General features: G+C 46.7%; 1 protein-coding gene across 9 annotated transcripts in view; it reads right to left on the bottom strand.

Moving 5' to 3' along the window:
- Positions 1 to 3,100: 3,100 nt before the first annotated feature.
- LOC147615667 (uncharacterized) overlaps positions 3,101 to 17,525 on the bottom strand; it is a 51,831-nt gene continuing 37,406 nt past the window's right edge. For 2 of the 9 annotated variants that reach the window (XM_086778216.1, XM_086778212.1), the window contains exons 10-14: positions 9,786 to 9,821; positions 4,284 to 4,442; positions 4,064 to 4,158; positions 3,730 to 3,983; positions 3,101 to 3,594 (exon numbers count right to left, since the gene is read on the bottom strand). In XM_086778216.1, the coding sequence (XP_086634342.1) occupies positions 3,740 to 3,983; positions 4,064 to 4,158; positions 4,284 to 4,442; positions 9,786 to 9,821 (534 nt within the window). In that variant the 3' untranslated portion in view covers positions 3,101 to 3,594; positions 3,730 to 3,739. Of the gene's footprint in view, positions 3,984 to 4,063; positions 4,159 to 4,283; positions 4,443 to 9,785; positions 9,822 to 17,525 lie in introns of all 9 variants that reach the window. The other 7 variants (XM_086778214.1, XM_086778217.1, XM_086778215.1 and 4 more) reach the window with 5 other exon arrangements.

Below are 17,525 nucleotides of genomic sequence, written 5' to 3'. Positions count from 1 at the left end.
TCTTGGGGCCTACATAAACTGACTCACAAGTCTAACAACATAGCTCAAGTTTGGCCTAGTAATAGTCATATAGATCAAGCTACCCACTGTGTGCGTGTACATAGTGGGGTCCTCAAAAGGTCACCTATATCTAGAAAGCTTTGCGTTCTGCTCCAATGGCACTGAAATAGACTTACGTGGCATACCATACTTGGACAACATGTCCAAGCCATACTATCTTTGTAACAATAAAATACCATAAGGTAATCTCACCACCTCTATACCCAAGAAATACCGTAGCTCACCCAAATCCTTCATCTCAAACTTTCGCTTCAAAAGCCTCATGACATCATGAATTTCACTAATAAGCAATGACAGCTCTATCGTTGCCACTCTTGCAACAACCGAACTGAATGTCTCCTCATAGTCAATGTCTCCTCATAGTCAATGCCATAGATCTGCGTATAATCCTTGTGGCAACAACTGATCTTGTCTTATTTCTACTCACTCCATCTAAGTTATGCTTAACCTTATATACCCACTTATTACAACCAATTTCTTTCTTCTCCTTAGGCAAAGGCACAACTCCCACGTTGCATTTGCATCCAATGTTGCCATTGTCTTCAGCATCTTCCCATTTTTTATTTCTAAGTGCTTGATTAAAACAAGTGAGCTCCAACTCCTATATTGCTTTCACTATATAAGCATAATGATGGGTTGTATATCCATCATATCTTAACTTGTCAACAAGGTATCTAACCCTCATAGACCTCAATACACCTAGATCATTACCAGTTGTCCTCAAAATAGCCCTAGTTCTCCTTGCACCAGGAGTAACCACCATTGACAGAATGCCAGGCTCCTCATCAAAGCTCTACTCGGAGCCACTAGGGCATATGAGTGACCTATTGACAGATCAGGCACAAAAAGATTGATCTATCTTTTCTTTCTCTTTGTGTGATACATGCGTATCTACGTCTATCCTCAACCTACCTGACTATGGACTAACATTGGATCCACTATTAGAGAACTCTCTAGATCCCACTTAAAATTGTTGCTCAACATGTGAGACAACATCAATACGTCTTATATCCACATCTTCTGTTGCCTTTATACTAGTATACACTAGCTATTCATCTCATCAAAGATAATATCTCTGCTTACTCTTATCTCTCACGAGTGGTGGGTTTACAATATCTATAAACTTTCTGATGCATTTCTCTGCCTTGGATCCAACTTTGTTCTCACTTCATCGAGAACATGCACATATATAATACACTCAAACACTTAAGTGAGACACGTCTATTTTTTATGCCTATAAACTTCTGCTCAACCATTATACTATTAACATGTGGGGATCCTATTCATAATGTTGTTGCTACTTCTGTCCAAAAATAATATAGCATATTCTTTTCACACATCAAAGCACGTGTCACTTCTACAATGTGCTTATTTTGCAACACCATTATGTTGCAAAATACAAAGTGTACCTACATGGAGATAGACCCTCCTCAATTTTGTGGGTTGAGCAATGGTCCCAAGATCTAATGTGGCATCCAATGATAAACATGACCACTTAAAACATGGAGAGACTTGAGGGTTGCCATGTGCTACGAATGAAATTTGACGATCATGTCTCACAATTGAGCCTAGGGCATTCTTATATAGACCTCTAGCCAATAACTTTAGCATAAACTTAATAATAGCTAATATCCCTCTTATTGACCATTAACTATAACCTCTCCTTATAATCCCTAACCCAAGTGAAATTATCTCCTAATCCTAGATTAATCTAGCCTTGGTTAACCTATGGACACAATAGAATCATGACACGCTCCACATGAAGATCGACTTGGCAAAGCTCCACTGATGGGTGTAGTTTTCAATTTGATCAACTTGTTAAAGAGTGGATAACTAATCTCTTCATTGATCTACTAAAACTCTTTGCACAAGACACATTGATAGATAAAAACACTTTGATAGATGACAAGCTAACATCGTATTGCCAACAAGTGCCATTCTTTTTATAAAGCTGAGATAATTGTTCAATTTGAATTATCAACCCTTCAATTGAAATAGAAGTAACTGCATGGTAGGCTATATCTGACCTTAAGAGAGTGATCTCCTCGTGTGTGTGTGTGTGTGTGTGTGGTGTGTGAAGATATATGAGTTGTATAAAATAACATGACATACTAGAAAGTCCGGTCCGAAGTCCCATGGGTGTTGGGGGGAGGGGGGGAGGGACGGGGAAGGGGGGGGCGGGGGGGGGGGGGGGGGGGGGGGGGAAGAGATAGAGAGAGAGATGTATGAGCTATATAAAGTGACTTAAGTACTAGTAAGTGTAGTCCTTGTAGAAGTATGGGAAGCACTAGTGAGTGAGGTCCTTACATGGTGAAACATTACCCAATTACAAGACCACCTTGAGATCAACAATTTTCCTATTTTTTAGTGTGCGTGTGTGTGTGTGTGTGTGTGTGTGAGAGAGAGAAAGAGAGAGAGAGACGAGACGAGATGAGACCGCTTAACGTCGACTTTTTTGATCTAAAGAGACCAATCGACGGAGAGACTTGAACCCAGGTGGGTTCAAGTCATCCCAAGGGCAATTACACTAGCCAATCTACCACACTTGGGTGATAGAAAGGTAGTGCGAATTGCCCTCTTTTACACACACCCACTTGAGAGAGAGAGAGAGAGAGAGAGAGAGAGAGAGAGGAGCTATATAAAGTGACTTAAAGTACCAATAAGTGTAGCCCTTGTAGAAGTATGGGAAGCACAAGTGAGTGAGGTCCTTACATGGTGTAATTGGGGTAGTCCTTGTAGAAGTATGGGAACCACAAGTGAGTGAGGTCCTTACATGGTGCAACCCAATTACAGGATCTCCTTGAGATCAACAATTTTCCTTTTTGAGTGCTCCAAATTAGGAGTCGGAACTTCCTCCATGACAGTTTTCGTTGTTTTTTTTTCGAGCTGGGGTCAAAACGAGCAAGCTCGTCCTGAGACTCTAACAGAAACGCTTTTGTCATTAGCTTCGTTGCCTCCATGTCGATCTTCCACACACAAATGAAACTGGTTAACATTTACCATCTACCACGTGTTCCAAGTTGCTCTAGTGCAAGTCATGTGTAAGCCTTTAAAGCATGGGTCTTGCCATACAAAATGTAAAACATGACACACACAACTTCTCATACTTGGAAGCTGAGCACGTCAAGTGTTGTAAAGTCTTGAGTTTAACAGTTGCTTAATGGCATGCACAGGACCCATGAAAGAGCCAGTAACCCATCAAATTTTGAACTGTACTACAGTAGCAACCTTTAAGATAATTATCCTGCTTTCTTGTATCTGAAAGATACAAAATCCGATCGATGTCAATTGACCTGTCTATATAATGCAGTGTCAATGTCTACAAAGTACAAAATCTTGTCAGATGTCAATCAACCACTATTGCTGCTGCTGTTAGCACATTCTCTACATCACCAGTGGGAGTCATGGATGAGACCTTCCTCTGCAACACTAGACAATTGTCCATGTGACCAAGTTGAAGTGGGAACTCCCAGAAGTTTTCCTCCATTTGATTCTGAAATAGTTGATTAAATCTCCTTGCAAAAAGATGTAAGACTGGGCAAGTATAATCACCAACAAAACTATCCAATCAGTGCTTAAGCCCTGGCAAGAACAACACAAACATGCAACACAGATGAAAGCGAACTAAAAACGAGAGAAATTTCGTTAACTTAGGGAAGAAAGACATACACAAAACCTTCTAAGATTTAGATCCATCCCTCCTGAGCTTGGCAGGGCTGTCAACTTGCAAGTCATAAAACATTTCTGTTATACTCAGCCGCCTTGAAGCTTGTCGAGAGGCACCAGATGCTGTGCTTGCAGGAGGTGTTTGCATTGTGGGGTCACTTGATGATTTTTTCTTCTGATTCGGTGTAAGCCTGATATTATCTGCCCCTACGCTTCCACTTGTCTTCTGGACATTAGCAACAGGCTCACTTATATATCTGCTGAACAGACAGATGGAAGGTTAAATATATATAAAAAAGGTCAAATAATAAAGGCAAATCATGATACCCTGAAGTACCTGGGATCAGCAAAGAACATTCGGATTCGTTCATCAGAGAGATCCCAATGATCCCTTTCTTCACGAGACTCAAGTATGCACAGTCGCAGAACATACTGCAAGCAAAAAAAATCTCTCAAGAGGTAAAATTGTGCCCCCAAAATCTTTTACTTGGATAAAACAGCGTCAGGTACAAGTAAACGGGGGAAAAAAGTATGAATCAACCGACAATATTACCAACCTCCAGTAGTCCAAGTTTTGATATCCTTGATGTGGAGCCCACACTAGATGAGTCTTTCTGCGTGCCTTCATTGACATTTCCTTCATCTTCGCTACTGCTACCATCATTGCTTTTAGTCTCACAATTATCACAAGGTGTCCCTGCATCACCTTCTATGCACTGGAAATGCAAGTGGACAGCAAATTCAACCATTAAGGGACCACGCCAAACTCTCTCCCTCTCTCTCTCTCTCTCTCTCTCTCCCTGCGCTCGCACGTGCACCCTGGCATAGCAGCTTACACATTATGCTCCTAAGCAAGAGATCCTAGGTTCAAGTCCCATTCCCTGCACCTTGGTGCTACTTTATGGACCAGATGTCTGCTAGCATGACAATGATGTTAAAAGGCCTCTCTCTCTCTCTCTCTCTCTCTCTCTCTCTCCAAGCTGGCCTGGGAAGCAGCATCTAAACCCCAACGTACCCTTGTGTTACTCTGCTTCTCATGTATGCCAATGATGTAGTTCTCTTTGCATACAGCCTCGAGACATTACGGCGGAGGCCGAGGGTAGTGTATTGTTCCTCTTTCTGGGGGCAGACCTGTCACATGCATCACCCATGCGAGTGCCACATAGACATGCTTCCTGCTGTGTCTCCTCCTTGCGAGGTGGATCACTCCAAGTCCACTCTCCTAGGTCCCACCGGAGGTGCGTGAGGGGCGGGCTCTTCCAAATCCATAAACACTAGAGTCTCTCCCTCGCCGACTAGAGATCAATGTGCCATTCATGTGCTTGAAAGCCAATCACCCTCGCCCTCTATAAGGCACAGCCACTGAAGTCGTCCAAAGGAGGCTCTGATCTCTCTAGTCTGGCATGGAGTCCAATCGAAAAGGTGAGCAAAGTATGGCTCTCATCCGCATCATGAACTACCAAGAGAATATCATGCCTGGTAAAAACACCAAGCCACTGCGGGTGGGTCGAGTCTAGTATAGGGGTCAGCCACTCCTGAGGAATAGTAGAGTCGATGTCGAGGTTGAGTCTATCTCTACCCCGGATCCCAACCAAGCCTCTCTCATGAGCCTCTGAGGGAAGCTGTCTGAATGCAATCCAGTCTCCAAGGGACCTCGCGGGTCCTATGCTCAACGCTCCCCATGATACATGAGGTCGGGCCCCCAACATGTGGCCACTGGGTAAACTGATCAAGGGGTTCTAGATCAGAGGCTGCCGAAGATGCTCCTCCGAGGCTACTGGCAATGACTGCTGAAGGGCCGGCTTGAGGTGATCCCGGGCACAAGGTAGGCTGGCTGCAAATCTGTCCTCAAAGGCTGGGCTAAAGTCGCAGGCCCGCATCTCTGTGAAGATCCATCTGGTGCTCTATGGCCAGGGCCCCCCTGGGCTCGGAGTATGGGCTGAAATCCTAGCCAAGAGAAAGTCCTTTCAAGGCTCACCACCTGGAATAAGTCCTCAAGAATCAACTTGCCCAGCAAGGGGCGGCTTTGAACGGTGGGGTCAATGATGCCTAGGCCCCCTTTGCGTCGCGGCTAAATGATCTCTCTCTAGGCCACCTTGGCCCGGGCAAGCCTCCCATCACTGCCGGCCCACAAGAAGTTCCAGATCAGCCGTTGTACTTGACCAATGCATACTTGGGAGAAGGCCCAACAAGAAGTAATGTACCACAAGGTGGCAAGAAGGGCCAGGTTTGCCACCACCACTTGGTCGGCTAGGGACAGCCTTGCAAAACTCCAGTACAAAAGTTTCTTCCGAATGCTCAGAAGAAGAGGGGCGTGCTGCTACTCTGGGGAGATATCGATGCCCACCTGGCATCCAAGATGGCCGACTGGAGTGCCCCTCGGGATCCACTGAAAAGCCTCTCAAAATCTAGCAAGAGCACAATGAGGTCCTGCTGCCATATCCTAGCCAAAGCTATGGCCTCCCAGAAAATCAAGATATTGTCCAGAATGCTTCGATCCTGAACAAAACTTGTTTGAGTGTCATGCATCAAGTCGGGGAGAAAAGGCTGAAGTCTCCGGCTAATGGCCTTGGCCAAAATCTTGTAGGTGGTCCAGAGGAGGGTGATGGGTCTCCACTGTTGGATCTCCAATCTCTCACCACCCAGCTGAATCAAACCCTCTGAGAGCCTCTTTCGCATGGTGCCTGTAGTCATAATCTCATTGAAGGCGATTCTCCACATTTTCACGATGGATAGGATCTCAACCTATATCATTTCATGGGGCATTGTCACTTGGGCCACAAAGGCTGAGGTTGTCATGGCTTATGAGGAGAAAGGTGGAGGCTAGCCCTTCAGGTCTCTCACCTTCGCATCTCGGCAATTCCAATCTCATCCCTATCTACTAATCACCGGATAGCAGCATTGCAGCCTCGGACATATGGAGATCTCGATGCAACGAAGCCATCGAGGGTACCCACACTCCGCCTGCAGAGTCCATCATGAGCATTTGGCTAGACATCATTCATACCCTCCGCGGACAATGGGCGAAGTTGCAAGGTCGCTTTGACCGCATGCGAAAGCGGCAGGAAGCTTTCTTGAGGCTTTGGCGGCCTAGCCCTTTTCTCACAGATAGAGGTTGTGATCCCACTTGGCATCATGGTTATTCCCTCCCCCTCCCCCTCCCCTTGTATGAGATAGCCTTCTCCTCATAGAGCGGCCAGCCGGGAAAGTGCATCTTTCTCCACCTTGATTCCTTTGATCATTGCCCCAAACATGGAGGCGAGTTTGTATCTAGCCCTTTGTGGTTGTATGTAGCCCTTCGTGGCTGTTTTTTCGTTAACTAATAGAAGGATCTTTTTACCAAGGAAAAAAAAAGTATGTGGCCTATTTGGGGCTGTTCTGGCAGCCCAATAGGTGCCTAGGACATGGACCAATAGTTGGGACACAAGTTGAACACAATATGAACATAAAAAGGACCTTTTTGATGACATTTTGGGGGTCATAAAAGCCCTAGCCAACTTGCCATCGGTTCCCTATACATAGGCAAGTCAAGGAGGTCATTCATAGGCATCTCATTTTGCACACACAAGAGTTGACACCACTAGCTAGAAGGCAATCCTCAACTCCCAAACGCAAGCATATGGAGACCACATACGCTGTGAATCAGTAAATCAACTTTGTATGCATCATATAGGTATGCACAACCAAGATCTCTAAGTCAAGATGCAAGTTCCTCATCTTTTGCTAAATACAGTAGATTAGGTCTGTCACTCCTTCTCTATTGTGTCTTGCAAAGTTTTGATCAGCATAAATGTCTCATGCGCTGGCATTAATCTATATTTAAGTCTTTCCGCTATGTCACTCTTGTGACATTGGTATCAAAGCGTAGTTTCACCCTAGGTAGAGTTCTGGCATGCTGAAATAAGCTTTCTCTGATTATAGTTTGTGTTTTAGGGTTTGCAAGCAAAATTGGGACTTCCTTGTTTTACATCACATCAACCCTTGCAACAGTGTTTTCAACCCCAACTTCAATGTGCAAAGTTAAAAACATGGGGTTCAGGCTTTTACATTTTCAACCCATTTTTGCATCACTAGCATAGGTTACATGTAGACTAGGTAGTAGGACCAGCAAAAGTCTTAGGCTAGGTCTAACCTAGGTAGGAAATGGCTTTTTTTAATACTCTCGACAAGAACCTCACCCCGTCGCCAATGAGGTGATAGCTCAAGTGGTGAAGGTGTTTGCTTCTAGACACCCACACACTTGTCCTATGGAATCTTAGAGACTGAAAACATTCCACAGACCAAGGATTCGAGAACTGCATCAATTACCCAGAGTAGACCACACACAGTGCAGAGGTGGATTATCGACATGTTCTGTGGACGCATGGAGGGCTCACCATCTCAACCCTCGAATGATGAAGTTCTCAGTCGCCTTTGTAACATCATTGCCCTGACAGAGAGTAAGCTCGCAGCCCTAACAGAGGCAGATATGGCCAAATCCTGCTTTAATACATTCGACCTACACAGTTAACCTTCATTTTCTTTGTTGTCGTCCTCCCTTCCTCTCTCTCTCTCTCTCTCACCACACAAGGGACCCAAGCCTTCTGCCTATCAACTGCAGATCAGGACATACTCCACTACCATGGAGAGGCCACTCCATGGGCAGGGGATGCCATCGCAGCTCTACGCTCAATTATGTACGAGGGTGGTACTATCAGGGGAGATCCCGGACACATTCCCCGAGTATCTCTCGCCATCTTGCTCTGGGAATTTCAGTTCCATACGTACATGGGAGGCCCGCACAAGCTTCATTTCAATTTCAGTACTTTTTGTTTCCATGTTTACAGTCTACACATGGAACTTTTGTAACACATGTTGGTCTCATAGACCCATGAAGTCTTCTGTAGACATAAATAAACTCTCTCGCTCTCTCAATTCACCACACATCTCAATTTCTACCACCAAATATATAAAGGTCTTTTTGGCCTTTGTAACACACTGGAGGGCAGACTTCATAGTCAACAGAAGCAGCTGCTCGTTTCTCTCGCCGGGCAGCTTCAGCCAGTCAATGCCAGCTCCGCATCTGCAAAAAAATGAGGCGCCCTATAAACATCAAAGGTTAGCCCTTTCCCTATCTCTAAGAGCCCATTTACATGAAGTTTCAATACTAGCAAACATGCCAAAAACTCAATTTCACGGCCCCTTTTGCAACACCCCGAAGGCTCCCCACCAATCATGCAAACGGATGGCACAAATAACATTTCTCAAGGGACAGGTGTGTGAACTTGAGGATCTTCTCACAACCATGGAGAACAATTCAAAATTGGAAATTGGAACACGAGAAAATCATCACCAAACTCAGGAAGACCTACGAGAGACAGTGAACGACATCAAGATGGAAATCCAAGAAGATTTGTGAGAGCACCTCAAATCAAGTCAAAAGGAAAAGCAACTTAGCAGTCAAAGGCCCTTCAAATAAGCATGGGCGGTTTACCTGAAGGATGGCATATAGATGAAGACGTGGATATAGAGGAGGAAGGATTTTTAGATCAGCAAGTACCAAAACCGTGCCAATGATAAAGTGGATCACATCTCGAAAGTTTCACGACAAGGCGATCATGCAATACTCACTTGTCATACCAAACATGAGAAGATTGAGCATCTCAAACAGTCCAAAGCACTTAAGACACCAAGATAAGGATCGTCGAAGAACTGACCCCAATGCAGCTCAGGCAGAGAAGCCTGTAAAACTAGCCAAGGTTTGAGAAGCTTGCAAAGAAGGAAAGTGGGCAGTCTACCGCGAAGGCAAAGCCTTCGTTGAAGATTTCTGCAAACCCAAAACCCAAACGCCAAAAATAGACCCGACTTCGAGTTGAGGTGAATGTATTTGTACTTGATGCCTGGCATCATAGCCTTATTCTCTATCTATCTATCTATACACACACACACACACACACATACACACACATATATATATCTATTGACTCGTGACGGGACCGAGGAGGCAAGACCATCCTCAACATCTTGTTTGCCACAGATATGTGCACAGATAAAACAAGTGATAAAAAATGGATGCTTACTTGCAATGCAAAATGCAATAACTTCTTCGAGCTATCCTGCAGCAGCACCCAAAAAAAACATCACTTAGCAGCAGGTCTTTTCTGCCAGTCAAAGCAAACTGAGCCCAAGAGCAAGCCTACCAAATAATAAGCAACATGCAATCAATAAAGTTTTCAGGTGCAGATCACAGTACCATCTGCAGTTCAAAAAGAAAGCACATCAATACTTCGAAATTTCAATGCGTCTCTACATTACATTAACAGACTTTCAAAACCTATAAAGTAAACTTCTTTATCTATAGCTATAACTTTACAAGACTCCTCTCTCTCTCTCTCTCTCTCTCTCTCTTATCACATGGGATACGTTGTGCCATTGGACGGATCCGGACCTCATCACACCAGCTGCGGATTGAGACAGGGCGATATGTGCATCAGATCTTGGATGACCGCATTTGTCAACTATGCTACCAGGAGGTAGAGACAGAGGAACACTACATATGCCGATATATAGTCTATTATGAGATCCGAGGGAGATATCGCTGCCTCTTCCGAGAGGGTTTTGGGCCATTACGCAAGGTCATGGAGTTTGAGGATCAGAGATGCCTGGGATTGTTTCTACTAGAGCTCAAGAGACACAGAGAGACCCTCTTGGCAGAGACAGGAGGCCGAGTCATGATGTACCTCGACAGAGGACCCTGATAGATTTCTTCGGCACCAGCACCAGCAACCCAACCCACACACCTCCTGATACCTCCTCCATTTGGCCATCAGGGCACCGACCACGCTCCCAGGGAGTCACCATAGATAGAGCAGTTATCTTATGTCGTGGTCGTCAGCCACGCCCACCAGGATCCCGACCACGGCATCCTCACCATCGCCAGATCAGAGCCATTATTGCTCGGCATCGGAGGCGTCTACCTCACTTCTACGACCTCTCCATTCTAGACAGCCCCATGGCGGAGATACTTGATCTAAGGAGAGGGCAACACTTCAATTGATCAACATACATGGATCTACCTGATATACATTTTTCAATATTTTCCAGTATTTTCTACTCGGTATCATCTCGGAGTCTTACAGTTCTGTTCTTATAACTGTAGGACAATCAGTTTATTGTACTTTTTAGTCTCATTTAGTTGTTCTCTTTGATGAGACACCAACTTCAGATGTACTCTCAGTTTTGGTCTCATAGGCCATTATGGCCTCTTAGAGACGTTAATATATCATTTCATTTCATTCTCTCTCTCTCTCTCCCACTAGCCCCCTGCGCCTTCTGTTCGCTGCGCCGCTGGCCACCTGCGCCTTCTGTTCGCTGCGCTGCGGCCACTTACGCCTTCGCTACTGCCATCCCTGTTCGCCGCCCACTAGCCCCCTGCGCCTTCTATTCGCTGAGCTGCTGGCCCCCCTTTCCCCCACTCACCCTTGCTCAGGCCCCCAAGGCAGCAACATAACTCTCTCTCTCTCTCTCTCTCTCCCCTCCCTGCCTGTGGGAAGGACTGCAGTGTGATCTGGAGGAATGGCCCGGAGTCTCCAAGAGAAACTCGAGGCCCTCGAGACGGCAATGAAGGCACTAATCAAGGAGAACAAGAAGACATCCGACTCCAACCTCAATGAGGTGGAGAACAAACTACACCGGCACATCATGGCTCTCGAAGCACGAGTCACGAACCTTGAACAAGAGAACACGGCACTCAAGGAGGAGGTGAGTGCATTGAAAGTGGAAATGGTAGCCATCAAGAATACTGAGAAGGAAGAAGGGGAGATCAATGACAACACTCTCACGGCCATCAAAGAAGAGATCCAAGGAGATCACAAAGGACATGGAGAGAAAACTCGAAGCCAAGCAGTCAGGATGGGTTGAGGTGGTGAAGAAGAACATCCGTAAAGAAGTGAGGGAGGAGACTCAAAGGGAAGAACACCAAATCATTCACACCACCATTGAGGAGGAGAAGATGAGGCATGCCCGCCGCCTCAACGTTCGAGTCACAGGTATAGCCGAGACACCTAACTCCACTCCCGAGAAAGATGGACAGCTTCTATGCATGAAGCTCGGCTACAAGGAAGAGCACCCTCTCCCCTTCACCAAAGCATGGAGAGCTGGGAAAGACTCAACACCTACAGTTTGCAGGAGAGACGGAGAGGGTCACCTTCATGAGGAAGAGAGTCATACTACGAGGTTTAGAGGGAGCTCCTATTTTCTTGGATGATGATCTCACGAGGATGTAGCTTGAGCATAGGAGAGCTTGCATGCCACGAGTCTTACGCGCGAGGAGAGAAGGCAAGAAGGCCTTCTATCGAGATGGTCAGGTCATCATTGATGGCCGGCCCATGGATTAGCGGTTTGGGGCCTATGGGACACAAAACAGGCCACTGACAGAGATACACATGGCAGTATGGAACTGTAATGGTTCACTATGGGTGCAGCTTGGACGACTGGAGCATGTTATGGTGGGGAGAGACATGATACTTATGACAGAGACACATCAGAGCCCAGAGAGAGGGCTACCTCGAGTAGAGGGATTCCAGTGGGAGTCAACATATAGGAGGACCACACGCCAGGGTACCTCGAGAGGATTGGGGGAGTAGCAGGTCGGGGGGAGTAGCTACAGGGGAGACTGAGAGTGGTAGCACAAGATCCAGAGGCCAGATACATGTGGATCAGCTTACAGCTCTCACAGGACAGGGTTATATACATAGCTCTATGTTACTTTCCTCCATCAGGATCCTCCTATGTCATTACAGAGGACATGCCACAGGAGGAGGAGACAGGAGCCTCGCCATACACTTGTTTGTCAGAGGAGATTATGCATTATTCTACACTAGGGGAAGTATTTCTCACGGGCGACTTCAATGCCCACACACAGAGCAGACAGTGTGAGGTGTATGACTATGATGACATGGAGATCCTCCACCCTATGGATCCAGAGGAGCTAGGGGCTAGTCGGGCATCAGAGGACACTGGACCAAACAGAGGACATTACGGGGACCACTTACTAGAGTTGGGAGCCAAGCATCGTCTCATTATTTATAACGGGACGCTGCAGTGGCCGGGATCAGGAGGGCTGACATGCTTCCCACATGGGGGCCATACACAGACCGGAGGCACGGTGGTAGACTACATTATGGAGTCTTTGGAGGCATCACAGCTTGTCACCTCATTCTCCATTCCACCTCGTCCTATTAGGGCAAATCATACATACTTGGCATTTTCACTAGCCAGATCACCAGTATCACTAGCCCCCCACATACCGACGCCACACACTACCATCTACTTCACACATGACATGGCAGACATATACACTCGCAGAGTAGAGGATGGGCTCCTACTCATGGATCCCCTGGCACCTATGGATACCATTACAGCCCAGCTGGCATCACTCCTACACACGACTGCATTACAGAGCTTCCCACATCGTGTCCACTAAGGAGAGCCTGCAAGATCTGGGACTATGCCCCAGAACAGATGGTATGATGACGAGTGCAGAGCCCTATACTCACGGCTCCGCATACAGAGAGCCTTGGGAGCCATCACAGAGCAGGAGTCGAGAAGAGAGATGAGGAGACTTACTCGCCGCAAAAGGCGGCCCTCGCAGAGATGCAGGAGCTAGAGATCTTTCATTTCTTCATGAGTAGAGATAGCCCTATCTCATGGCGGCACTTCAGAGAGCCCCGGACACCGACACCTATTGCAGACCCACAGACACGGCACACATATGCAGAGGGCCTATACCACGCCCCACAACAGCCACCTATACCTCAACCACAGGAGCCTCGACCTACCACAGCTAGCTTCTTTACCCACTCGATGGTACAAGAAGCTATCCGCCGCCTACAGCATGGACGGGCCGCCGACCATATGGGCCTGCAGGGTGAGCATCTCATATATGCAGTAGATTCTTTGGCTCCTTTTCTTGCACACCTGTTTAACAGGGCACTAGCAGAGGGTTTGCCTGCGGAGTGGACGATGCACACCATTGTGCCGATTCACAAAACAGGGGATATGCTCGATCCGAGCAACTACAGGACGGTTATGGTTGGCCACGTGCTGGCCAAACTCTATGGTGCAGTGTTGGAGCAAGAGCTTAGCTTATATGCTGAGCGAGCAGGTTTACGCTCATCAAGGCAGGCAGGCTTCAGGAGAGCTTTTCTACCATTGACCATGTATTCACTTTGAGATGTATGATTGATCCGGCCAGAGTGAGGAAGAGAAAGCTCTATTGCTGCTTTGTGGATTTCCACAAGGCATTTGACACAGTACCACGAGAGAGGCTCTTTCAGCGCCTACAATCTCTTGGCATACCAAGAGATATGACATGGGACATCTATGCATTATATGAGCACGTTTTTGGGCGAGTCAGATGTCCAAGAGGTATGTTCGAGACTATTGCTAGCACCATTGGTGTGAAGCAAGGATGCCCACTTTCCCCCACGCTATTTGGGTTATACATTGATGAGGTGGCTGACTTCATTACACGGGGAGGCGGAGATGGAGTTGATTTAGCAGGTACCTCAGTACATATTATGCTTTATGCTGATGATATTGTATTAGTGTCTGAGTCTCCAGGAGGTCTACAACAACATCTACATGCACTCGATGATTTCTGCACACAGAGGGGTCTTACTGTGAACCTTGGGAAAACCAAGGTTATGGTCTTTCATACATCGAGACAGGGCAGGAGTCAGCTGACATTCACTCTCACAAGACGCCAGGTGGAGGTGGTGACATCATACGTGTACCTAGGGGTTACCTTCTCTGCAGCAGCCACACGCTTCACCATGGGTTCAGCAGCCAAAGCTAGATTACCAGGGGGATATGCAGCATTGGCTATGCTAGAGAGACAGTGCCACCAGGCGCATTTTCAGGAGCCCCGGACGAAGGGGTGGCTATTTGACACATTAGTCACACCGGCATTGATGTATGGAGCAGCGGTATGGGCGCCAGCCCTTGCTACCCATTGGTGGACACAAATAGAGAGACCATAGGCCCTCATGATGGCACGCATGATACGCAGCAAACCGTCAGTACCTCATGACATTATCCGAGCAGAGTTTGCTGCACCTCCTATGATGGTAGAGGCCATATTTCAGACTATATGCCTGCTAAACAGATTCAGAGAGATGCCACAGGACAGATTGTCATACAGAGCTTTTGAGGCATCTAGACAGCTGGCTGAGGCGGGAGACAGAGGATCATGGTGTGCACAGGTCACACATTGGTTCTCACAGCATGGCCTAGACATGGATCATCTACCACCATTCCAGTATGACAGGGATGCACCACATATCCATCTCTCTCATAGTGAGAGGAACAGAGTATTGAGACAGGACCTATGGCAGCTCTATACACGAGAGACATGGATATCGCCTACACAGCCTCTTCCACCGAAGATGCTATACTACAGAGATCACTTCATGAGTATCACTGATGATGGATTTATAGAGAGGCCTAGATACATGGAGGGCTTTTTACCACATGGCTCCCGAGTGGCTATTGGTCAGCTTTGAGTTTCATCACATCGATTGGAGATTGAGACTGGCAGAGTAGCACGGATCCCTCGAGAGGAGAGGGTATGCAGATTGTGCAGAGAGGAGGTGGAGAGTGAGGAGCATTATGTATGCAGATGCAGAGCATATACAGCCATCAGAGAGAGATATCCCATTTTATTCAGAGAGCCACATTCCCTACGGCAGATCTTTGAGGCAGCAGACCGGGGAGATTCATTCTAGACATACAGCGTCACAGAGAGACATCATTACAGGCTCAGACAGCTCCAAAGGGGAGACGACAGACACAGATTACTACATTTTTTCAGAGATCCATCCCACTCCCAACCCCTACACGACAGGGAATTACTCTCCAGAGAGCAGAGACACTCAGAGCCCGCAAGAGACAAAGGACACCTGGTTTTCCTATACCAGAGAGAGATGACAGAGATCAGAGCTCAGTTTCACAGAGAGGGTGCAGAGCGACTGGCTCGCTTCAGAGCACACCCAGGCATGTTCTTCAGGGAGCTGTGGACACCCCCTTCATTGATGTATACCATTTTATACCCCCAATATGGTACAGGATGGAGCTAGCTAGGTTGCATATCATGATTGTATACTCCATGCATATAGCTTTGCATTCTCCTAGTAGTAGAGCTCCATCCCCTCCCCCACTCATTGTACTTATTGCACACCCAGATTCAACTTTTTAGTTCAGTACTTTTTCATTTTGTTGGAATGACAAAGGATACCCCATACAAGTACACCGATTTGTCTCATAGGCCGAGTTCGGTCTTTTGGAAGACGTTAATAAAATCTCTCTCTCTCTCTCTTTGCGTGTGCGCACGCGCGTGTGTGTTGTGTGTGTGTGTGTGTGAGAGAGAGAGAGAGAAGAGAGAGAGAGAGAGAGAGAGAGAGAGAAATGAAGAGAGAGGCAGCGAGGGAGGAGAGATGGGTATAGGGGAGAGAGTGAAGGGAGGAGCTGTCTTTAGGGTTTTGTCTACAGTAGAGCTGCTGTTTTAGGGTTTTGAACAGAAACTTGCTGCTGTTTTAGGGTTTTGAACAGATTTGGGCTGCTGTTTTAGGGTTTCCTGTACATGTTTTAGGGTTTCGTCTTCAGTAGAGCTGCTGTTTAAGGGTTTTGAACAGAGATTTGCTGCTGTTTTAGGGTTTTGAACAGATTTGGGCTGCTATTTTAGGGTTTCCTCTTCTTCGAAATCTGCTGTTTTAGGGTTTTGAACGTAGATTTTGCTGCTGTTTTACAGTTTACAGCAGTCGTTTTGGGGTTTCCTTTTGCTGTTATAGGGTTTTGAGGCTCTGCTCTTAGGGTTTCCAGGGTTTGCAGCTACTGATTTAGGGTTTACAGCTGCTGAATTAGGGTTTGCAGGTGCTGAATTAGGGTTTTCAGGTGCTGAATTAGGGTTTGAGAGAACGGGTTTTCTTTGCTTTCGTACATGGATTTGGATGACCCGGCTGCTGCTGTTGGTGGCATGGCTGCCAATAGCCTTAACATGGATCTTATTGAGGAGATGATCGAGAAGGATGTGGGTTATGCTTCAGATGCCTCGGAGCAACAAAAACGTCAAAGGCTTGATGTTGATGCAAGCTACACTCCGGTGAATGTTGGAGAGAATGCAGAGGAAAGTTCTCAGGTACCTTCTCCGGAGTTTGCACGTTTGCTGCAGATCACTGGTGAGCTTCTGCAAGAATATGTGAAGGCAAATAGCGTGCAAATGGCTGCAGTAGATAATGGTGGTGCATTGTTGCCTCGTCTCAGAGCATGGTTGGGCCGCTTGGTGTCGCCTGAGGCACTTGAGGAGATTTATGATGGTCCGAGAGGCTTTTATGAAATACTTTTTCGCACTTCGGAAGCCCGTAGGGTAGTCTTGGAGCAGGTGCCACTCTTTTTGGATGGGCAATTGGTTCATGTGGTCCCGTGGAAGCCTATGGCAGAGTACCAAGATATGTTGCACCAGGCTTGCCCAGTTTCGGCTGAAGTGAAACAATTCCCACCAATGTTTTGGCGTGTTTTACCGGGTCTCGTGCGAGGTATCGGTGATGTCTTGGTGGTGCCTCGAATGACATCTAGAAACCAAAATCGTCTATGAATGTTGTGGGATACTGGGAGACCTAGGCCGACACATTTGCATGTCAATATGGCTGGGCTGCAACCTTTAATGTATGAATTGAGGTGGGATACATTTGCTGGCCATTGTTTCAAATGTAGTGAGATGGGCCACTTTGTCTCCGAATGTCCTAAGAAAGAACAAGTTGGTG

Source organism: Cibotium barometz, chromosome 39 (genome assembly GCF_041138505.1).
Source record: "Cibotium barometz isolate CiBa-2024 chromosome 39, ASM4113850v1, whole genome shotgun sequence".
Taxonomy (NCBI): Eukaryota; Viridiplantae; Streptophyta; class Polypodiopsida; order Cyatheales; family Cibotiaceae; genus Cibotium; species Cibotium barometz.
The sequence above is the reverse complement of the archived record's forward strand: the minus strand, read 5'-3'. Positions and strand labels throughout refer to the sequence as shown.